This window comes from Myxocyprinus asiaticus, chromosome 5 (assembly GCF_019703515.2).
Source record: "Myxocyprinus asiaticus isolate MX2 ecotype Aquarium Trade chromosome 5, UBuf_Myxa_2, whole genome shotgun sequence".
In the NCBI taxonomy this organism is placed as follows: Eukaryota; Metazoa; Chordata; class Actinopteri; order Cypriniformes; family Catostomidae; genus Myxocyprinus; species Myxocyprinus asiaticus.
In genome coordinates this window covers 3,743,962-3,768,804 of record NC_059348.1, presented here as the reverse complement: position 1 = coordinate 3,768,804, position 24,843 = coordinate 3,743,962, and the positions used below count along the sequence as shown (strand labels likewise).

General features: G+C 37.3%; 2 protein-coding genes across 2 annotated transcripts in view; both read left to right on the top strand.

Moving 5' to 3' along the window:
- Positions 1–3,396: 3,396 nt before the first annotated feature.
- Positions 3,397–17,102, top strand: polr2d (RNA polymerase II subunit D). Its single transcript, XM_051698015.1, has 4 exons — positions 3,397–3,605; positions 6,558–6,738; positions 16,399–16,494; positions 16,875–17,102. The coding sequence occupies exons 1-4, from the start codon at positions 3,533–3,535 to the stop codon at positions 16,951–16,953; spliced, it is 429 nt and encodes a 142-aa protein (XP_051553975.1). The 5' UTR covers positions 3,397–3,532; the 3' UTR covers positions 16,954–17,102.
- Positions 17,103–22,349: 5,247 nt separating this feature from the next.
- The window catches only part of abcf3 (ATP-binding cassette, sub-family F (GCN20), member 3), a 34,406-nt gene continuing 31,912 nt past the window's right edge, over positions 22,350–24,843 (top strand). Inside the window, exons 1-2 of the mRNA XM_051697535.1 lie at positions 22,350–22,479; positions 23,231–23,372. Of these exons, the coding sequence (XP_051553495.1) occupies positions 22,404–22,479; positions 23,231–23,372 (218 nt within the window). The 5' untranslated portion in view covers positions 22,350–22,403. The remainder of the gene's footprint in view (positions 22,480–23,230; positions 23,373–24,843) is intronic.

The following is a 24,843-nucleotide window of genomic DNA, read 5'->3' as shown; positions in this document are numbered from 1 at the left end:
TACTACTGTACATTTGCTGCTGCCATCGCACAAATTTGGTGCCTTTTGTGTCCCTCCTTAAAGGTGCACTCAGTAATTTTTTTAAGTATGTCGAAGTACACTGACACCTAGTGGCCTGGATGCTGCATCAACACAGTAGTTTTCAGTTTCAGATGCCATTGTAGAAATTCACTATGCACAGTTAACCAGGTTTCATTTAATCCATGAATGAAAGTGTCCAATAACAGGGCAGTTACTGAGATGAAGCAAGTAGTATTCAGCTGGTCATGTGATGCTAACATGGCAGCCCCCATGAGGCACCCCTGACCCATGTTACTGATATGACTGAACTCTTTATCTCACATGAGTGGTCATGATTTTATACTTATATTTAAAAATTACTATTAATTTCTTTGGAAGTAAACTTTTTAAATGAGGAAAAATATCTATGAGAGTGCACCTTTAACATGTGTAAACAATGACTTTAACAATGAATAGCTGATGCCAACTTTTATGACATGTTAGGCAATTTTTTAATGCATCAGCAGAAATACAGTAGCTTTATTTTCAAACTACACAACTAATTGGGATTTTAAGTGAATGTTAGGGATTCTTTGTATAAGCGCAGGTTTGTGTCTCATTCACAGCACTCAGGGTAAAGAATAAATGCTAGCTGTGATGTATGTGTGCTGTCTGCGGTCCCGCCAAAGTTTAGAAAAGGATTTTGATAGTGAATGCACAACATGGAGGAGATGACGCAGAGATGTTTACACTGTTACTATGGAGATGATACAGCGGCAGCTGTGCATTTGGATATGTTGTGACTACTTTAAGCTTTTCACATATTTGTTTTGCCGCTGTCAAACATGACGGAAAGCGATGGGAATCCCAGATCTACGGTTTTTGTGGAAAATTTGCGGAAATTACAAAAAATTGCAAGCTACCGCAAATAATGCAGAGAATGGTTTTTGCAAGAATTCTTGTGATTGCAAAATGGAGGGACTGAGATTCTTTATGAGGATGCATTTTGCCTGTCTCTAGTCCTCATCAGCCAACTAACAAAGGACAATGCATCTATGTGAACTTCTGCACTTAATCCAGGATGGACTTCAAAGACATTAGTCATTAATCTTACAGTTCGTACAAAATGATGAACCTTTTTTCCCTGAACATTTACTTGGATTACTCATTATAAACCATGACTTGCACTGCACACAAATAACTAATATTGGCATTATATTCATGCTGTTTAGCCAGAGGGGTAACTGGCCCCCACAGTGAGTCTGGTTTCTCCCAAGGTTATTTTTCTCCATTAACAAACATCTTATGGAGTTTTGTGTTCCTCGCCACAGTTGCCTTCGGCTTGCTCACTGGGGTTCTAAAATACAATTATTATTTAATTATTTAATTATTTTTATACACAATTTACAATCATATTTAATCAAATTACACAATGATGACTCTAAGACTTTATAGATATTACAGTTTCAGTGTCTGTTAAAGCATGATTTTCTGCTTTGAATGGATGTGTGTTGTGAAAAGTGCTATACAAATAAAAATGACTTGACTGTGTTTCCAACTTCTCCTTGGGTAAAATCAAATGTTATAGTATTTAGCATTATATACACAAAAATATTTAAAATATATATATAAAAAGAAAATACATCTGGCCATCTAAAATCAATTAATAGCCAAAATCTTTCTTATCAAATCTGTATTAACCCTTGTGTGCTGTTCGGGTCTTTTTGGACCCATTTAGATTTTTTTTTTTCTTTAATAAAAATGGTACCCTTTATCTTAGTGGTACAAGACTTGGTGACTTTTCCTCCACTAGCTATCTGAACACACACAAAAAACCTGGACTTGATTCGATAAGTAAAAAAAAAAAAAAAAGCAACACTTCTGTTCCTGGTCATTTTTGACCCGCCATAGGAAGTAAATGGGAAAACTAAAATACAGAGGTATTTTTTTATTTTTTGTCAAATAAAATCAATAAATCAGACACAATGCAGAACACAACCACACATAAATGAAGGGGTGAGACTATAAATCATCCACAACTCAGAAAACGCACACAAACACCCACACACACATACGGGTTTGTTGACCATCTTAGTGATTGACTTCCATTGATTTCATATCAGGCCATCAATATTTTCTATTTCCAAACTCTAACCCTAATCATCACACAAACATGTGCACATCACTAGATGTGAAGATCAGCATCATCGACCAATTTAAGAGCTTTGGGGGCAACAGGAAGTGGTGTAATTCCTAAAATGTACTGTAATTGACCATTTAGACTTTCGGAACGAAATTAACCAGTTATTGCCAACATTTTAAAATAACGTTTTCACTCCGGACATTTGAAAGGGATTTTGTTCTTGTTTTTGGTTACATTTTGTTTTTGGTTTTCGTTCCTTGGAACGTATACAGTCCTTTATTAAAATAATGTAAAATTCCACAAATAAAAAACACGTCATGACATCATCATCCTCTCAGAATGTGAACTTCAAGTACAGGTAAGTGTCTGCCCTTTTTTGTATTATTTTATCTTTTATTTTTTGGGGTTTGTCAGTAGGGGGTGATCTTAAATGGTCACCCCTGTTACTATAATTTTGTACAGAAAACAACTGATAATAAAAAGTGGATATTTGTTGAAATATCAATATTAATTCAGATTCTCTTTCTAATAAACACCTTGTAGTGTCATACATACATAAAATATAGTAAAGGCTAAATAAACTGTTAAACTGTCAACCCTGTTATTTTTTTAAAGACATAGCTACTGTATAGTCTCAACAACATAAAATAAAAAATAAATCCATAAATTTAGCATGAGATCTCAAAGTGTAATTTTGTAAAACTAAAAGACATTCTTTGTCTAATACAATGTTTCACAATCTTTTACCTAAAATTCACCTTTTTGAAATGGAAAATGCACCGATTTCGCAGAATGACCCACATATGAGGCAGGACATCCGATGAGTTATTAACTACTGCACACCAGAGTCAGAACTTTTTTATTGAGGTTCAATCATTTACCTATGGAATTGATTGTCAGGAACATTTTTTACCTTTATGTCGGCACTTCAAACTATATAAACACACTGTGTGTCATCCATTTAGTATTTGTTTTTGTTTGCTTTTATTAGGCCTACTACTAACTGTTCGACTATTGTAAGTCACCTTTTTCGGACAAGTAGTCAAATCATTTTTATTTGTCGCTATAGCGCTTTTCACATCGTTTCAAAGCAGCTTTACAGAAAATTGCACTGTAATATCTATGTCTGAAAATCTTTAACGCGATTTGCTGTGTGCAGTACACACTCCAGTACACTAGGTGGAGTCGCGTCAGTTTTGACCGGATGTTGAGTGTGTTTCATTCAAACAGCGCTGCTGTGTAGCGCAGTGATGTGTGTCACTACTCGATCTGTACCGGAAATGCGCAGTACAAATCGTGTTTCCGGTACGGATCGAGTAGTGACAATGTGACTGCGTGCAGTATAGAGAGAAATCATATTTGTTGTAACTTTAATCAGTTTAGTGTGTGATGACCGCGGCAGGAGGAGCAGCGCAGGTGGGAGATGTGGAGGAGGACGCGTCTCAACTCATGTTCCCGAAAGGTGCGATTAGATATCTGTACATCACAACACCTCTGTATCATAAATAACACACGCGTCTAAAGGTACAATTATCAGTGTCTCTATTACGTTATACATATCATGAGCTATATCATTTTCATGTGTTAAACACGCATTGATAATGTGTCTGTAAATTAGTTATTATAAAGACTACCATGTTGTTTGCACAAATCAAATAATTGAATTGTATATGTATGTGTGTATATGTGTATATATATATATATATATATATATATATATATATATATATATATATATACACACACAGTTGTGCTCAAAAGTTTGCATACCCTTGTAGAATTGGTAACATATGTACCATTTTTTAAAGAAAACATGAGTGAGCAGGCAAAACACATTTCTTTTTATTTGTTATGGGGTTCATATTCAACTGTAGGTTATAACAGAATGGCACAATCATAAACAAAACATGGCAACAAAGAAAAAAAATGAAATGACCCCTGTTCAAACATCTGCATACCCTTAATACTGTGTATTGCCCCCTTTAGCATCAATGACAGCGTGCAGTCTTTTGTAATAGTTGTCTATGAGGCCCCAAATTCTTGCAGGTGGTATATCTGCCCATTCATCTTGGCAAAATGTCTCCAGGTCATGCAAAGCCTTTGGTCGTCTTGCATGAACCGCACGTTTGAGATCTCCCCAGAGTGGCTCGATGATATTAAGGTCAGGAGACTGTGATGGCCACTCCAGAACCTTCACCTTTTTCTGCTGTAACCACTGGAGGGTCAACTTGGCCTTGTGCTTAGGGTCATTGTCGTGCTGGAAAGTCCAAGAGCATCCCATGCGCAGCTTTCGTGCAGAAGAATGCAAATTGTCTGCCAGTATTTTCTGATAACATGCTGCAATCATCTTGCCATCAATTTTCACAAGATTCCACGTGCCTTGAGAGCTCACACACCCCCAAAACATCAGTGAACCACCACCATGCTTCACAGTGGGGATGGTATTCTTTTCACTATTGGCCTTGTTGACCCATCTCCAAACATAGCACTTATGGTTGTGACCATAAAGCTCTATTTTGGTCTCGTCACTCCAAATTACAGTGTGCCAGAAGCTGAAGTAACTGGGCTTTTTTGTGGCATTGGTGCAGTGAAGGCTTCTTTCTGGCAACTCGACCATGCAGCTAATTTTTGTTCAAGTATCGTCGTATTGTGCTCCTTGAAACAACCGCAATGTCTTTTTCCAGAGCAGCCTGTATTTCTCCTGAGGTTACCTGTGGGTTTTTCTTTGTATCCCGAACAATTCTTCTGGCAGTTGTGTCTGAAATCTTTCTTGGTCTACCTGACCTTGACTTGGTATCAAGAGATACCCAAATTTTCCACTTCTTAATAAGTGATTGAGCAGTACTGACTGGCATTTTCAAGGCTTTGGATATCTTTTTATATCCTTTTCCTTTATAAAGTTCCATTCCCTTGTTACGCAGGGAATTTTGACAGTTCTTTTCTGCTCCCCATGGCTCAGTATCTAGCCGGCTCAGTGCATCCACATGAGAGCTAACAAACTCATTGACTATATATATACACAGACACTAATTGCAATTTAAAAAGCCACAGGTGTGGGAAATTAACCTTTAATTGCCATTTAAATCTGTGTGTGTCACCTTGTGTGTCTGTAACAAGGCCAAACATTCAAGGGTATGTAAACTTTTGATCAGGGCCATTTGGGTGATTTCTGTTATTATGATTTAAAAAGGAGCCAAACAACTATGTGATAATAAATGGCTTCATATGATCACTATCCTTAAAAAAAAGACAGTTTTTTTGCATGATCAGTCATATTTTCAAAATCAATGCCAAAATTTCACAATTTCTGCCAGGGTATGCAAACTTTTGAGCACAACTGTATGTATGTGTGTGTGTGTGTGTGTGTATGTGTGTGTATATATATATATATATATATATATATATATATATATATATATATACACACACACACAGTTGTGCTCAAAAGTTTGCATACCCTTGTAGAATTGGTAACATATGTACCATTTATATATATATCCCTACCTTTTTTTTTTTTTATGTTTGTATGTTTCAAGAAGATAAAAACGTGTTACCTTCCCCCATCACCCCTGGAATCTATGCCCCTGACAACAACACACTCGCGTCTCAACTTATGTCAGTCAACTTATGTCAGTTAATCGCTGCCCATAGTTGTCTTTTGGAATTGTAGGTTATTGGCAAAACATTTTTTTTTTTTGTAATTTTCTTTAATTCCTCTGTGGCCGGCGATGGAGGATTCTACAGTGTAAGTGAAATGAAAACATAATCACTTATGACAATATCCATCCATATTTTTTATCTTCACTTCAATGCTAATTTTGTTATTTGGATTAGATTAAATGTTCTAAATTTAAATGAGGGCATGAAAAAAAAAATTTACTATGGAAATGCCCCATCAGCACATACATTGTGTCTCCAACTTCAAATTCTTGTGAATGATAATGAAAAACCTAATTTGGTGAAATGTAATAAATCCTTAATCTGGTGAATATATAGGCTATAAAAACTTAATTTGGCAAAAACTTAAATATAGAGCATTGTAACAGAGCCAAGTCTCTGTCATATCAAAATAAGTGTCCCAAAGTGTATTTCGGGCTTGGTCACAATGCCATGTTTTGCAGCAATTCTTCATTTTCTTTCTAGTTATTATTGGGATTTTTGTTGCACAATAAACTGCATCTGCATGGGATTTTTTTGCTCTCGTAGCCTGTGTATGTGCCCATCATAGAAAGGAAGGCTAAGAATATTTTTTTAACATTCTATAAATTGATTTTAAAAGATATCGGCTGATTAATCGATTATCTGCCATTTCCACAACCTTGGTTATCATATCGGGAAAATCTACCTCTGATAATTATACCAGTCTTAGAGGAAAAAGCTGTTTCCTTCTCAGTTTGATAATTTTCTGTCTCAGAGTTTGAGAATGCAGAGACGCTGTTGAACTCGGAGGTTCACATGTTGCTGGAGCATCGTAAGCAGCAGAATGAGAGCGCAGAAGATGAGCAGGAGCTGTCCGAGGTCTTCATGAAGACCCTCAACTACACGGCCAGATTCAGCCGCTTCAAGAACAGAGAGACCATCGCCAGCGTGCGCAGGTAACCAGGACCTTAACTTGTCCATGTGTCATACAAAGTCACTCACAGTAAACCGACTTCAGGGACAGTCACAGCACACCACAGCTCTTGTATTATCTATTTAACAATAGTCTTTATAAAGTGTAGCTGGTGCAGAGGTGATGAGTTTACACAGAGTAGTGATATAAAAACTAAAATAACAGTAGTGTAACCTGGCTTATACCACGGGTCTGTTGAATGCTTGATTCTGATTGGTTCACAGATGTTCTAAGGTGTGCAATTATTTTTCAAGTAAACTCCCGGCTATGACGTAGTTCCAGATCTTGACCACATAACAGTTCCATATCACTTCGCCAAATTATTTCAGTTATTTCAAAGAGCCCTACAGGCTACCACAACAGAATAACCAATCAAAACAAAGACATTGGTTAAAGTAAATTGGTTAAAAACATCAAACAGTGTCTAAAATATCCTATATTTATTTCAATTTCAACTTGATCTATACAGTTTCTATTATCCGAAATAACTTTTAATGTTTCAATGTATTTCGCCCTAATCAGCCTCACATAGCTATAGTGGAAAAAAGCACCGCACTACCCCTCCCCCTGTCTTTCGCTCTCACACAAACTCTCTTGGTAGCAAAGTCAGCGCTCCAACTTAACTCACTGCGATTGTAAACAGTTGTTTAGCAATAGAAAAGCTATATACAAGAATGGTGACACTCGCTACTGCTGAGACTTAAACTTACACATTGGCAATTTGAAGTGATGTTATTCCTGACGAGAGCCACTTTAAACGCAGGTAATTCAACTCGTGATCTTTCTCAGTTTCTCTCTGTCTCTCTGTCTTCCAGTGCCGAGAAGTAGCGCATCCTCCGTTGCTAGTTCTAAAGTGACGTTTTCGAACAAGCACGAAGGCATGAGCTGTATCAAAGCTAGATACACTTGATAAGTATAACAGTTTCTATATTATCTGAAATATCTGTGGTAAACACCCTCGACCACCCTCCCCCTCTCTTTACACACTCCCACACACGTGGACACACAGACATTATACACATAAGCACACACGTACTTGCGAGAGAAAAACAGAGCCGTCATGTCAGCGCACTACCGCATCTCAGTAGGGTTGAAAAAAGTTAAGGTTTACAACGGAAATATGGCGACACTCGTTGCTGCTGAGAAGTGCTTAAACTTTATCTTGGCGATATTCAAGCGATGTTACTTATGACGAGAGTTGCAACAAAAAAGGTAATCCCAGAAGCGATCTCTCTTATTTTGAGTTTCTCTCTTTCGATCCCTCACACACAAACTCAAACACACACACACTTGCACAAACGCACTACCTCATTACTCCAGTAAGTCCTCGAGTAAAGCAGCGCAAGCCTCTAAAGTGACGTTTTCGAACTAGCAACGAAGGCTCGGACTGTAATAAAGCAAGACGCCGAATCCATGGCGAAAGAAAGTAGTTTCAATCATAAGATCGTTTTAGGGACGAAAACCAGAAAATGTCTTGAGATAAAACCCTTAATGTTTTAAGGTGTGGTAACCGCGGACCGTTGAATTGTTGAAAAATAATGCACACCCGAGGTCATAATGCGCAGCGGAGTGACCGTTACACCTCGGTTGTGCATTATTTTTCAACTATTCAACGGTCCGTCGTCAATTATTCCTTACATAACCTTAATAGTGAGTATCCTGAGATTTATGATCAAGCAAACATTGGTGGTTCATGGATCAACCCTTGCTTGGTTTGAACCTACAACTTCCAGATACCAGCTCTGATCTTTAACTATTGAGCTACGCCAAACACTAGTTCCTGTGAAGTATCGGCACTAGCCGCATGTTTTTTGACAATTTCTACAAATGTGATACTTTAAACATCACATTACCCATGAGGAATATGCGTCTGCATTATTTCAACTTCATTGTTTAAAAGTCGTGTTTGATAGCAGAATTCATGGTAAACAACTACATTAACCATGATGCAACAGAGAAAGCTTGACTAATCAAAGAACCGCGGCAAACGAAGCCCGCAAAACGTTCCTCAGAGCGACCGCCCCCTAGGGCTGGGTGATAGAGTGTAATCGGATATCGTCGATATCTGACAAATATATCCCAATGCCGATTTCGATGCTCATTGACAGGTGATGTTCGACATCATCGGGAAATGACATAACCATGTAGCTGGGACGTCACCATCTATACAGTATTAAATAGTAGCCCAGGGTTTGAAATTATCATCCGCCAGTCGCGACCCACCAAACATGAGTTGCCTATTTAATGCACAGTGGCGACCTGCAAGACACCATGGAGTGACATATGACAAGAAATGTTGTTAGACACAAAGACACGCACTTGAAGAAACACACTTTATTATATTTTTAGGAACAGACGACAGAAAAGCTGTTGATGCACGTGTCTGATTCACTGTTTGTTCAGAGGCGTGCAGTGCGAGCGTTTCTTCTCTATTTCAGTTGTCTGAAAACAGTTTGCAAGAATAGTGTTGTCTGAGAATGCTGCAGATGACCTCAGACATTCTCAGGAACTGTGAGTTAAGTTTGCTTTGATTCCACGAAACCGTTTGAGCTTAACATGCATTGCGAATGCAACACTGCAGGTTCACAAATAATAAAATAATACAAAAGCATCTTGAACCATAAATGGATTTATATTTCAATTATCATTATTATGTTTACATTTATATTTTTCTTTAGATCTTAATTTGTATTCATTTTCCACCTGTTGTCGTTGCATGATGGCAAATGAGAGGTGGTTAAATACGACTTTTTTGACCACTTTATTTGAATTGTTTTTCATTTAGTTTGAAGTGCAATTTGAATTTACAGGTGCATCTCAATAAATTAGAATGTCGTGGAAAATTTCATTTATTTCAGTAATTCAACTCAAATTGTGAAACTCGTGTATTAAATAAATTCAATGCACACAGACTGAAGTAGTTTAAGTCTTTGGTTCTTTTAATTGTGATGATTTTGGCTCACATTTAACAAAAACCCACCAATTCACTATCTCAAAAAATTAGAATATGGTGACATGCCAATCAGCTAATCAACTCAAAACACCTGCAAAGGTTTCCTGAGCCTTCAAAATGGTCTCTCAGTTTGGTTCACTAGGCTACACAATCATGGGGAAGACTGCTGATCTGACAGTTGTTCAGAAGACAATCATTGACACCCTTCACAAGGAGGGTAAGCCACAAACATTCATTGCCAAAGAAGCTGGCTGTTCACAGAGTGCTGTATCCAAGCATGTTAACAGAAAGTTGAGTGGAAGGAAAAAGTGTGGAAGAAAAAGATGCACAACCAACCGAGAGAACCGCAGCCTTATGAGGATTGTCAAGCAAAATCGATTCAAGAATTTGGGTGAACTTCACAAGGAATGGACTGAGGCTGGGGTCAAGGCATCAAGAGCCACCACACACAGACGTGTCAAGGAATTTGGCTACAGTTGTCGTATTCCTCTTGTTAAGCCACTCCTGAACCACAGACAATGTCAGAGGCGTCTTACCTGGGCTAAGGAGAAGAAGAACTGGACTGTTGCCCAGTGGTCCAAAGTCCTCTTTTCAGATGAGAGCAAGTTTCGTATTTCATTTGGAAACCAAGGTCCTAGAGTCTGGAGGAAGGGTGGAGAAGCTCATAGCCCAAGTTGCTTGAAGTCCAGTGTTAAGTTTCCACAGTCTGTGATGATTTGGGGTGCAATGTCATCTGCTGGTGTTGGTCCATTGTGTTTTTTGAAAACCAAAGTCACTGCACCCGTTTACCAAGAAATTTTGGAGCACTTCATGCTTCCTTCTGCTGACCAGCTTTTTAAAGATGCTGATTTCATTTTCCAGCAGGTTTTGGCACCTGCCCACACTGCCAAAAGCACCAAAAGTTGGTTAAATGACCATGGTGTTGTTGTGCTTGACTGGCCAGCAAACTCACCAGACCTGAACCCCATAGAGAATCTATGGGGTATTGTCAAGAGGAAAATGAGAAACAAGAGACCAAAAAATGCAGATGAGCTGAAGGCCACTGTCAAAGAAACCTGGGCTTCCATACCACCTCAGCAGTGCCACAAACTGATCACCTCCATGCCACGCCGAATTGAGGCAGTAATTAAAGCAAAAGGAGCCCCTACCAAGTATTGAGTACATATACAGTAAATGAACATACTTTCCAGAAGGCCAACAATTCACTAAAAATGTTTTTTTTATTGGTCTTATGATGTATTCTAATTTTTTGAGAGAGTGAATTGGTGGGTTTTTGTTAAATGTGAGCCAAAATCATCACAATTAAAAGAACCAAAGACTTAAACTACTTCAGTCTGTGTGCATTGAATTTATTTAATACACGAGTTTCACAATTTGAGTTGAATTACTGAAATAAATCAACTTTTCCACGACATTCTAATTTATTGAGATGCACCTGTAGAAATATCTTTGGTTTGTTTTTCGTGTTTCAATAAATGAAATACATTTTGAAATAAAAATCAATAAAGCAAAAATATTACAAACACCCTCGGAAGTGGGGGCTGGGGGGTTGACTATGTATTCGGATATCTCAAATTATTATTTTTTTTAAATATTGTGAACATATTTCTTGCAAATCCCAGGCCCTTAAACTAATTTATTTGTATAATTCAGAATATTTTGCAATAAACTTAAAATATATAGTTTATATACTTATAATCAACAACCTAAAGTCAATAGTTTTATATACAGTGCTATGAAAAAGTATTTGCCCCCTTCTGGATTTCTTCTATTTTTTTTTTTCATAATAAATTGTTTTAGATCTTTAAATGAAATATAACATAAAACAAAGTTTTCAAATATATATATATATATATATATATATTTTTTTTTTTTTATTGAAGCAAAAAAGTTATCCTACACCTGTATCACCCATGTGAAATATGAACTGCCCCCTTAAACTTAATAGCTGGTTGTGCAACCTTGAGCAGCAACAAACGCAACCAAATGGTTCCGATAACTGGAGATCAGCCTTTCACAATGCTGTGGTGGAATTTTGGCACACTCTTCTTTGTAGAACTGCTTTCGAGCATGAACTGCCTGTTTAAGTTCCTGCCACAGCACATCAATCAGGTTCAAGTCAGGACTTTTGACTAGGCCACTCCAAAATGTTGATTTTGCTTCTTTTGAGCCATTGAGATTGACTTACTCCTATGAATCGTATCATTGCTGCATAATCCAGTTGCGCTTGAGCTTCAACTCACGGACTGATGACCGAACATTTTCCTTTAGGATTTTCTGGTAGAGAGCAGAATTCATGTTTCCCTTTATTATTAAGTTGCCCTGGCCCTGAAGCAGCAAAGGATCCCCAGACCATCACACTACCACCACTATGCTTGACTATAGATTTGAAGTTCTTTTTGTGGAATTCTGTGTTTGATTTACGCCAGATGTAACAGGACCCCTGTCTTCCAAATAGTTCCACTTTTGACTCATCAGTCCACAGAACATTCTCCCAAAAGGTTTGAGGATCTTCAAGGTGTGTTTTGGCAAAATTAATGTTCCTCTGGCTCAGCAGTGTTTTTTACCTCACCACTATTCCATGGATGGCATTTTTGGCCAGTGCCTTTCTGATAGTGGAGTCATGAACAGTGACATTTATTGATGCAAGTGAGGTCTGCAGTTCCTTGGATGTTGTCCTTGGCTTTTTTGTGACTTCCTGGATGAGTCGTCACTGTGCACTTGGAGGAATTTGTTTTATGATCAAGGTCTTTTTATTGAGAAAGCAAGAAAGATGTAAGTATGTGACAATTGTATCATAATTCCAGTAATTAAGAAAAAAATAAAAGGGGAGAGAAAAAACAAACACACAAACCACCCCCCTACCCTACCAGAAAAAATAAAAAATATATGTAGAACTAATAACAGCCAAACCAGTCAGAAGATTCCTACATAAGTAAACATGTATAATGTGTCGATAACAAAGAAGCATAGTGCACATTCAGTCCAGTTCTTCAGCTACCATATTTTCCACGAAAGTTTAAAAGGGTTGCTAGGTGGTAAAGAATTTCCCAGTTGATCCTTTCAAGGAATATCAGATTTTCTCCAACTGTACATGGTACATAACATCCTTAATCCATTGACCATATGTTGGAGGTGAAGTGTATTTCCGTTTACCCACATTAGCTTTCTTGCAAGAAGTAAACAGAAAGCAATAACATCAGACTGGGATCTGCTTAAATTAACATTCTGACTAGTTTCTCCAGATATTGCGGTAGCCATTGTTAGAGCAATCAATTGTCCAAACACTTTAGAAAATGTCTTGAAGATCGAGCTCCAGTTATTTAATTTTTTCGGACGTGACCAGAACATATGGTATAGAGTGGAGAGTAATAGTGGGGAAAGTTATAGAATGATATAGAATTTTTTAAAGAATTCAGAGGGGTATCCATCTGGACCTGGAGATTTACCATTCTGCATACCTCTGACCGCTGAGTTTATCTCGGGATCATAATTGTCAAATCCAGGTCAGCAGCTATTTCTGGGTCTATGGATGGAATATTTAATTTTTTAAAGAAATCATCTAGAGCTGATAGGCTAGAAGAAAATAATGATTGATGAAACCTATGAAAACATGAATTAATCTCTGCATTGTTTGTATGCTTTAGACCTTGGGCATCACGTATCTTAGATATAACCTGATGAGCTTTTTTTTGTTGCAGTTGATGAGCTAAGAGTTTTCCAGCTTTTTCTCCGTGCTTATAAAAATGACACCACACGTTGGAGATAAGATATTCTGCTTGTTTGGTTGTCAACAGATTGTATTCAGTTTGTAACAACAAACGCTGTTTAAGTGTTGCTGGTGATGGCGATTAACTATGTAAAGAATTGAGCTCCAATATCTGATCTGCCATCTGCTTGAGACGCTCATTCCTAACTTTCCTTGGCTTGCACAGAACGAGATAATTTGACCTCTTAAGTATGCCTTCAACGCCTCCCATACAGTTATTGGAGGAATTTTGGAAGGTCGGCCACTTCTGGGAAGGTTCACTACTGTGCCAAGTTTTCTCCATTTGGAGATAATGGCTCTCACTTTGGTTCTTTGGAGTCTCAGAGCCTTTGAAATAGCTTTGTAACCCTTCCCAGACTGATGTATTTCAATCACCTTTTTCCTCATCATTTCTGGAATTTATTTTGACCTTGGCATAGTGTGCTACTGGGTGAGACCTTTTAGCCAACTTGCTGCTGAATTGATTTGATTGAATAGGGCTGGCAGTAATCAGGCCTGGGTGTGTCTAGTCCAGCTGAACCCCATTATGAATGCAGTTTCATAGATTTGGGGATTTAGTAACCAAGGGGGCAAATACTTTTTCACACAGGCCCAGTTGGTATTCGATAACTTTTTTGTTTCATTAAATAACATTACACAGTGTAACACATTTTATATATATATTTTTTTTTTGGTTCCTGGGTAGTAAGTGTTATTTCCTAATTGCTTATGCCTCAAAAGTATAGAAAATGGCTATTATTCCCCACAAACTTTGCTTTTGTGACCAGGACAGTGATATTTTGAAATGTACCTATTTTCCAGAACATTCCAGGTAGATTCAGTGCTGAGTAAACTTGGAGTAACTTCTAGAACTTTCTAAAACTTTCCAGTAATATAAATAGTAGTATAAATACAGGGGCCTTAAGCCCACCAGTTCAGTTTAGTTCCAGCTGCCAAAGTGGATACATATCAAGACCTTGCTGGATGCCTTGAGTATGATGAGTATGGCTGGGAGGTCATAGGAGACTTCAAAATGGTGGCATTCCTGATGGGTCTCCAAGGCGGTTTTACCAATTTTCCCTGCAATCTTTGCCTATGGGACAGCAGGGACACCAAGGCGCACTACCACAGGCGGGACTGGCCACAGCGGACCGAGTTTTCTGTGGGGAGGAACAAGGTCAAGTGGGAACCACTGTTGCACCCCCGTAAGGTGCTGATGCCACCACTGCACATCAAATTGGGCCTTATGAAACAATTTGTCAGAGCTCTAGATAAGGTGTCGGCAGCCTTCAAGTACCTTCAAGACTTCTTCCCTAAGCTGTCTGAGGCAAAGGTCAAAGCCAGTGTCTTCATCGAACCACAGATAAAGAAGATCCTGGAGTGCAATGAATTCCCCAAGAAGCTCACTAGTAAGGAGAAAGCGGCTTGGAACAGCTTTGTCGCAGTGGTTCAGGGCTTCCTGGGCTGTCACAAGGCCGAAAACTACGTGGAGCTGGTTGAGACTCTGGTGAAGAACTACGGCACAATGGGCTGTAGGATGTCCCTCAAAGTCCATATCCTTGATGCTCATCTTGATAAATTCAAGGAGAACATGGGAGCGTACTCGGAGGAGCAAGGCGAGCGCTTCCATCAGGATATACTGGACTTTGAACGCCGCTACCAAGGACAGAATAACGAGAACATGATGGGAGACTACATTTGGGGGCTGATTCGTGAAAGTGATTTACAATGTAATCGTAAATCTCAAACTACTCACTTGAAATAACACTTACTACCCAGGAACAAAAATTGTGTTACATAGTGTTATCATTTAAAACTGTATTTTGTGTTTTCTCAGATTGCCTTTGTTTTATGTTCGATTTTGTTTGAATTTTTGAAACAATTTAATATGAGATATACACAAAAATAGAAGAAATCAGCACTGTATTTGTGTTGTTTTTTTATTCAATTACGTCACTCGCAATGCATCATGAGATTGTAGTTCGTGCCCTTGTGAAAGACTGTAAATATACAGCCTTGTACCCCTGCTTTTTTGTCTGGTTTTCAAATACTTTTTTGCCTCAAAACAAAGTTTGTGATGTTGTGATTTACCTCGGAGCTGGTTGGTTTGGTTCATGGTGCACAACTCTTTTATGGAGAATTTTATAACATCCCAATGCAAAAAATGAATAAGAAAAATACTTAAGGAACCCAGACGGCTGAAAATGTGATGTAATGAAAATGTAGTGAGCTGCCTTTAAGTCAACATAGGCACACTCCCGACACAAAGGCTGTCCCAAAAGAAAGGTTTCTTAATTATTCTGACAGTCGAAGCAAGATAAATTTCCATTATAAATATACTTTTAATCCATTCAGTACTTTTGGAATGTGTGGCGTTTACTTCGTAACAATTGCTGATTTATTAGAGAAGACAAGGACAATTTTGCGACTGGTAGGTGTCAGTTTACAGCTCTCCCGATTAATTTGTTTGTTATCTGCAAACGGTGATTTTCTGTCGCAACACATTCCGCTCTGTCCTATGGTAAGAATGCAGAGGTTGTAATCTCATTATAAAAGATCTCTGGAGCTTTCCAAGCCAGCTGCCATAGAAGACAGCTGCCTATGTTTTGGAATAGACCCAGTTATGTCATGTAAATTGGCTAATTGCATGCAGAATTGTTTGTAGCTTATAGTCATGATTAATAAATGTAACTATTTATTGTACATTGGTGTATCTTATCATATTGCTGTTTCATAGAAGTGATGTTCTAAGCTAATGCTGATTGTAGGAAATAATGGGGCGTGTGTGTTTTTCAACATGTATAACTGAGTGGTTGACCCCAGACATTTTGAGATTTAGAATTCTTGTACTTGGTCTTGTACAGTTTTAGTTTCAGAAAGAGTGTGAAAATGCTGTTGAGAATTCTCTTGACCTCATTCATAACTACGGTTGTTTGTGACAGCTTACTTCTGCAGAAGAAACTTCACAAGTTTGAGTTGGCCAGTTTAGCTAACCTGTGTCCTGAGGCCGCAGAGGAAGCTAAAGCTCTCACCCCCAGGTCAGTTTCAAACATTATCAATCCATCACATTTGCTCCAACATGTCCGAGTGAACCTGTGGAAAGTGTGCAACGATCACATCTCCAGATTCTACACCAGCAAATACATTCATGTAAAAGGCATTGATATAGACAATTTAAAAATAGCTAGACAGAAATGTACGTAACGTTGCCATCTGCAAGTATACATCATAATTTATTGTCATGATCTACATGCCAACAGAGTCTAAAATGCAGCCTGAGTAACAGTGATGCATAGGTTCAGTCATGTTGAGAGCATTCAGCACACTGCGACTGATGTTTCACGAGATCTCTGGCATCAGTTGATGCTTGATGTTTTTGCATTCATTCATTTAATGTTTTATTTTTCTCTTTGAGTAGTCTGGAAGGTCGATTTGAGGATGAGGAGCTGCGGCAAATCCTGGACGACATTCAGACCAAACGCAGCTTCCAGTATTGAGTCTTCGGATATCTCTCATTCAGTCCCGAAAGCTCTCTCTCTTCTCTTACTTGCATAGCTCTTCATATATTGACAGCTTTGTTCTTCTGTAGTTGTACTTTTTGTTTATAATGTGCTAGTGTTTTAAAATAAAGTGTTTTGGATAATAATCTTTGTGATGTATCTGTCATGAATGACCTGCAGCTGCAACACTGTACAAATGCAGTTGACATAATTAAATGGTAAAAATGAAAATCTGAATAAAATGAATTAAAATTTTGAATCCGAAAGGGTTAAAAAGTAGTAACAACTCTAAAACAACTGGAATTTGTTTTTGCAGGGCAAAGTACATGTGATAATTGAAATTCACATTTATTAGCTTTGTAAGTCTGTTTTATATTTTATATGTATATGTAATATATGTATGTATGTTTATATTGATCTCAATCTCTGATGGTGAGAAGAGTCAAGTCACATATGATATTTATGATTTTGACTTCCATGTTTTGATACATTTAAAATGATGCATGCATAATACTTGCAGAGCAATTTTAAATTTGTTGATATATTTTACTAATTCTTGAGATAAGGACAAAACATGTCCTACATAAAAAGTCCTCTATTGTCAATATAAGTTAAAGGGATAGTTCACCCAAAAAATGAAAATTCTCTCATTATTTGCTCACCCTCATGATATCTCAGGTGTGTATAACTGACTTTCTTCAGAACACATTTGATGAAAAATAGAAAAATATCTTAGCTCAGTAGACCCTTAAAATGCAAGTGAATGGCTATTTTTCTTTTGAAGCTCCAAAAATCACAGACAGTCAGCATAAACTTCATATGACATCAGCTGTTAAATTAATTCCAAAGCCATACTATCACTTTTGGTGTGGAAAAGAAAAATATTTAAGTACTTTTTTTTTAACTCTAAATCATGCTTCTGGTCATCAGTGTTATGCGCGTTACATAATCGCATTGGATTTGAAACACGTGCGTCACAGCTGGAAGAGAAGTGCTGTTTACAAGTGAGAAGGAGGAACACTGTACAGTAGCTTGGTTAGTTTTGGTTTAGATCTGTATTTAGCTGTTTCTTTACTCACAATGGTGTGTTTGTGTGCTTATCCTGGATGTCTCAACCGAGTGAAGAACCTGAGTTTAAGTCAGTATCATGGCAACAGAATACGTCACAGGAGAGACCACTTGAACTCCACCCTCTCGTGAAGCTTACCTGAAGCATTTGAATATAGTTAAAAAGTACTTAAATATTGATCTTTTTTTCACACCAAAAGTGATCATATCACTTTAGATGACATTAATTTACCCGCTGGAGTTGTATCGATGACGTTTATGCAGACTGATTTTTGGAGATTCAAAAGAGAAATCTCAATTCACTAAGATATTTTTCTGTTTTTCTTCAAATGTGTTCTGGTGAGGAAAGAAAGTCATACAAACCTGAGATATCATGAGGGTGAGTAAATGATGAGAGAATTTTAATTATCAGAATGAGCTTTATTGCCAAGTATGCTTACAAGGAATTTGTCTCGGTGACAGAAGCTTCCAATGCACAAACAATACAATAATAAGACAAAGAAAATATAAGTATACATAGAAATACACAAGACAAAATATATATAAACACGTATGTACAAATACAAATCTGTTATATACAGATAGTGTAAGGGAATGTAATGGCAGAAGAGGTAGGATATGTTGATAAATATAAATAGACTAAGCTGTGTATTGCACATAATTATTGCTCAATGGGGTAGTTTTAACTGTTCATGAGGTGGATAGCCTGAGGGAAAATCTGTTCTTGTGCCTTGTGGGTGAACTATCCCTCTTAAGAAATTAATAATAAATATACTGAAAAAGTTCAATCTTAAGGAAATGTGTATTTTCATGGCATTCATTGCTTACATTTTTTAATAATTTCATTAAAAAAACTTCCAATGCATGCTCTATACTTGGAAGCACATGTAAGTTTACCTGTCCTCAGCAAGAGGTCACAATGTTAAAATGCAACAAATATATCAGATGAAAGTTAGGGATCTGTAAGGTATCAAACAATGCATAAAGTAAACTTGAAATAATTTTTGTATAATCCTGAATAAATCAGACTATGTCATGGTCAGCTATAATTCTGAGGACCCCTTTCCCACCTCCTGCTCATGGTGGATGCAACAGTAGGACATGTGCTCTGGTAAGTTTTATATTGTTTCAAATTTTAAACAAACAGTCTTAAAGTCTGTGCGGTCACAGCTTCAACATGTCAACTCTGTAATTCCACTATGATCATTATGGAAATTTTGTCATTTTATTTTAGGTGAGACCACTTTAACAAATGAAAAAACAAATGGATCCAGTTTAAACACATGGTTAAGATGGAAAAATGTTTAATTTTGTCAACTCCATCAGAAATTTCAAAATAGTGTTAAAACAGAAAAAAACAATTATAGAATGTATTTTAGCACTTAACTCCTGTACACTATTATTAGATTATTAAAGACTTTACACTCTTGTTGGATGGATCAAACTAAAATAGCATGCTTTTTTGTGTGTCTGACGGAGACAAATTACAGTAAGGTGTAAGTTATGAAGTGAATACATGTGAACTTTCAGAAGAAAAATGAAGTTTTATTAAAACTTGTTCTTTTACATTGTTTGTTAGCTGAGACATTTGTCTACAAATATATACATTTTAAATTAATTTAGAATAAAAAAATCGAAGAAAAAAAAAATGTGTCCCCTATCTCAAGAATCAGTGATTTGCAGATCTCCACAAACACAGACACATATATTTAAATTTTCTAGTAAAACAGCCAATGTCAGTAATGAAAAAATGTTCTTCCTCTTGATTCTGTAGCTGGTGTCCCTAGCGGAAATCAGTCTTGAATTGTCTTATAAAGTTGAATCTCCTGGATCTCCATGAATGAACTTCTTCATTCAGGAATCACTCGGCACTTGTGTAATCACCTGCCATGTCTACATTTGGAAAGATTTGATAGAAATACCATTTACAATTCTGTTGTTTGATTTAAAATGACTGTATGACTTTCATCTGCAGAGCACAAATGAAGATTTTTAGAAAAATATCTCAGCTCTGTTGGTCCACACAATGTAAGTCAACAGGATCCAAAACTTTAAAGCTCAAAACTTACATAAAGGCAGCATAAAAATAATCCATACGACTGTAGTGGTTAAATCCATGTCTTCAGAAGCTAAATAAGCGTGGGTGAGAAATATTTATCCTTTTTTCCCTATAAATCTTCACTTTCACTTCCACATACTTCTTATTTTTTGTTTTTGGTGATTCACATTATTTGTGCATATCGCCACCTACTGGGCAGGGAGGAGAATTTATAGTAAAAAAGACCTATTGATCTGTTTCTCACCCACCCAGGGGTGATTCTAGGATCTTAGGGGGGCTCAGCCCCCAATGACACTATAAGATGTGCACATTTAATGTAATCAACTGTTGCATAGATAGAGTTTTGTTTTTTTAAACTATGTTTACACTGTGTTTAAACTGTGTTAAAAGATAGCCAGCTAATACTCGTTTAGAATATTGTCATTTTCTATATTAAACACACAGTGTTCTTAAAAATAACCATAACTGGTTAAAGAATCATTCAAATATTTTTTTTATTCTCTGTTTATTTATAAAAAAAAAAAATTTAAAAAAAAATTTAAAAAAATGAGAACACTATTCAGTAATTTTGCAACTTCTGTAGAAAGTTATATTAAGCGCCAGAAAAACCTATTATTACAACAAATGTCACATTTAATTTGGTCGTTATTTAGTGGAGTGAATTAACTCCAGGTAATGTTTCTCTGTCTCTCATTAGCTTCTGACTCAAGTCTTTTGAATTCGCTCAAAAGAGAAAATTAATCAGAAAAGATATTTATAAAAATGTGGGTGGTTACGGGGGTGGGAAGTGCATGGGAGGACCAGAAGGGCTCAAGAGCTACTTCCAAAACACACTCACAACAGAGATGGCTTAACATTACATTATGAGTGGAGATGAAAACATATCTGTTAAACAAAATGTGTTTTGGGATTTCATGACCCTTTAATTCATGCAACCCCTTTCTCTCCTTTGTTAAACGAGATTACTGAACTAAACAAGTGACATGCCTACTCTACTTCAGTTCTTCAGGAATCTAATGGGGGCATGGGGCTTATTCATCAGTGGGTCAAACCAGTGATAGTCTCCTTCACAGCCCACATTTTAATGCTGGCTTGCGCCATAGTCTGTCTTTACATTTGGAAAATCCACCAAAGAATACTTCAAGCTAGTGCCAGAGACTGTTTAGCAGAAACAGAGCATTTCAATTGGGAGAAATTGGAACGGCCAACAGCCAACTGATGTTTAAAAGGAAATCCCGCCTCACAGGTAAAAGAGCCAATCAGCTTGTAGACAGAGAGATCGACTGTCAATCAACTTGAAAATGTGCATTAGCTGAACCAGCCTGACAAACAGCATTTTTTAGCATGATTCGAGCAAAAGAACCACAATGGTTCATGGTATGATAGTTGTCAGATTTGACTGCTGGTTTGAAAAATGTTCTTTGATTGTAATCTTGAACCATTTTGGAGATTTCGGTCTTTCCCCACTCAAGTAGATAGGAGCTGCACTTTCATGCCGCTTGTCTACATATAAAAGTAGCTGCCGGGAGCGTTCCAGTGATGGCTGCCATGTGGACTGACTTCCCTTGAAAAAGGGATTTTACTAGTGCCGTGCTGCGGCTGCGGTTGTTTAAAAGGTTTGCAGAGTCACTGATTTTTAGGGGGGCTGAAGCTCTCTTAAATAGGGTCTAGCAATGCCTATGCAACCATACCTATCATATCACTTATTAGGAGATGGATTTAACCACTGGAGTCATATGGATTACTTCTATGCTGCGTTTATATGCTTTTTTGATCTTCAGAGTTGTTGACATGCATTGTATGGACCTACAGAGCTGAGATATTCTCCTAAAAATCTTCGTTTGCGTTCTGCAGGAGAAACAAGGCATACACATTCTGGGATGGCATGTGGGTGAATAAATGATGGGAGAATTTTCGTTTTTTAGGTGAACTATTCCTTTAAGAGAACTGCGATATAATGTGATATTTGTTACTTTTCTCAGCGCTGGTCAGAATGGACCAATCAAAAACGATTATGTTTACTGGTTAAGGCATTTTATTTAATCATTTTATAGGCACCTCTGGAGTATTTTATAATTCGTATGCTAGATACTAATCGTTTGAATTTATAGATTTAAACAATTACAATTACTAGTACACACATGTCTCCATTATGACAAAAATCGCCCTGACATTTGAATGCGACTCAATGGAGGATTCGACTTTGTGATCTGCGGAGCGCCACCTGCAGGAAGAGACGGATATGGGCTGCAGCTGTGCTCGTGCACGTGGTTATGGTGCGCCACGCGCCTGCGCGCGCTATGTCCGGCCCGGTGTGTGAATGATGGCGGCGTATGTGGACATACTGAAGAACGAGTTTCCACAGATCGACTCAGAACTCTTCGATTATATCACCGGTACTTTCACATTCATATACATTTACACAGATTGTGCTCAGTGTTGTTGCGCTGTCCGGCAGGTGTGACAGAAGTTCTTTAATAGATACAGTAGTGCTGATGATGTGATGACCATGCTCGGAGTGAAACTGATGACTTTACGACATTATCATTTAAACGATTTAATAGACACGGAAATGATCAACTATATCACAGTATAAGATGAACTCACGAATGTAAAATGTGTTCATCTATGACAGACACTGCTCTCACATTTCCGGATTATATTAAAATTGTATTATATTACTATAGTAATAATTGTGAAAAAGCATAATGTAAGATTAATAAAGAGTTCCACGTGATTACTGATGATGGAGTACTGTAAGATTAAATGATGGATATTTATATGGCATAATAAAAACATCAAAACACTACTTAAATATAAAATTAGACTCTTCATGCTGTCATGAGCTAAAATCAACCATGATTGCTGACAATTCACCAAATACACCACAGTATTAGAGAGATAGATGTATATTCCATAACATAAACAGAATGGAAGTAGTTTATTACAGTGTGATATTCTTGTAAGGCTTGTTTCAATAGAAATGAGTGCTTGAATGTGAATTATAGTGAGTATTTATGCCATTCATCAGACGTCAAGAATAGTGTCAGTATGAAATTAGATTTATATAATTGAAATCTCTATTACACTCTCGATATCAAGGTTTTGCATAGCTTAAATGATGTATGACCTGCATTATTGTGCCAGGTGTGTTGGGCAGTGGCGGCTCAGATTTCGAGGATGCGGAGGAAGTGTTTGATGCCATCGGTGGATTTCTTCAGGAGGTTGGTGATAAGAATGAAGATGACATTCGAGAGATCTGCTTTCAGATGTTCAACTCTCTCCAGCTGTAAGTGATGAGATGCCTCCTGCCTGTCTGTTGTGTTGTGTTGTGTTTGAACCCATTTATGAACGGGTCTATTACCTCACTCAAACGCAACCTAAATATGCATAAGATGAATTATTACATCCACAACAATATATGTAATATTACAATTACATCTGCATAGACAATGAACCAAATGAACAAGTGAATTTAAAGGGATAGTTCACCCCAAAATGAAAATTCTGTCATCATTTACTCACCCTCATGCCATCCCAGATGTGTATGAGTTTCTTTCTTCTGCAGAACACAAATGAAGATATTTAGAAGAATATCTCAGCTCTGATGGTCCGTACAATGTAAGTGATTGGTGACTAAAACTTTGAAGCTCCAAAAAGCACGTTAAGGCAGCGTAAAAGTAATCCATATCACTCCAGTGGTTAAATCCATTTCTTCTAAAGCGATCCAGTCATTTTTGGTTGAGAACAAACCAAATTATAACTCCTTTTTCACTATAAGTCTTGATATCAGCAATCATGATTTCAAGCTTGATTACACTCTCCTGTGCTGTGCGCATGGGTCAAGCACTAGAAAGTGTAATCAAACTTGAGATTATGATCATGCCTAGAGACTGCAATGTCAAGATGTACAGTGGAAAAGGAGTTATAGTTTGGTCTGTTCTTACCCAAAATGTATTAGATTCAGCTTCTGAAGATATCGATTTAACCACTGGAGTTGTATGGATTACTTTTATGCTGCCTTTATGTACTTTTTGGAGCTGCAGAATTTTGGTCACCATTCACTTGTATTGTATGGACCAACAGAGCTGAGATATTCTTCTTAAAATCTTCATTTGTGTTCTGCAGACGTTAAGAGGGGCATTTAAATACGAGTATGCTCATGTAAAACAGAAACTATTATGACATTAAAAAGTTTTATCAATGACTTGCCTCATTCTCTGAGTAGAATTCACATGAGATCAGTAAAAGAAGCTGAATTAACCACTTAATAAGGATTTAAAGTAATATATATGCAGTAGATGATGTGTACTTTTGTCATATTTACCTTTTGCGTTCATGGCACTAATGTGCTAGCATGCTATGCGTGACCATAATATGTTGCGAAAAAACACTTTTATTGCAGTTTACGATGACACTGATCCTACTGCGAAGATGGGTGTATAAAAGAGTGTTAATGGGTACAATACAGACAAAAAAAAAAAGATTGGCATATCTTACTTTGGGCAGATGTGTAAATGGCTTCGACTCCTGATGGCACATGTGTGAAGCACCTAAACAAACTCAAAAACACCTTCTTTTTGGCCAGATTTTGTCCTAATTGACATAACACCTAATTTTGACATTGTCTTTAAAGACTAAAACACAAATCTGTGTAAAAATTACCACAGCGTGCATACATGCTGGACAAAGCCAAGCTAGTTTCGCATTATGTAGATTTGTCAGTCTGACTTTGCAAAAATTGGACTGGTACGATTTCA

Excerpts from the sequence above, each read along its gene's own strand:
- polr2d (XM_051698015.1), top strand. The coding sequence starts at position 3,533 with ATGACCGCGGCAGGAGGAGCAGCGCAGGTGGGAGATGTGGAGGAGGAC. Across the intron at positions 6,739-16,398 it reads ACCATCGCCAGCGTGCGCAG|CTTACTTCTGCAGAAGAAAC; the intron begins GTAACCAGGACC and ends TGTTTGTGACAG. Across the intron at positions 16,495-16,874 it reads GCTAAAGCTCTCACCCCCAG|TCTGGAAGGTCGATTTGAGG; the intron begins GTCAGTTTCAAA and ends CTCTTTGAGTAG.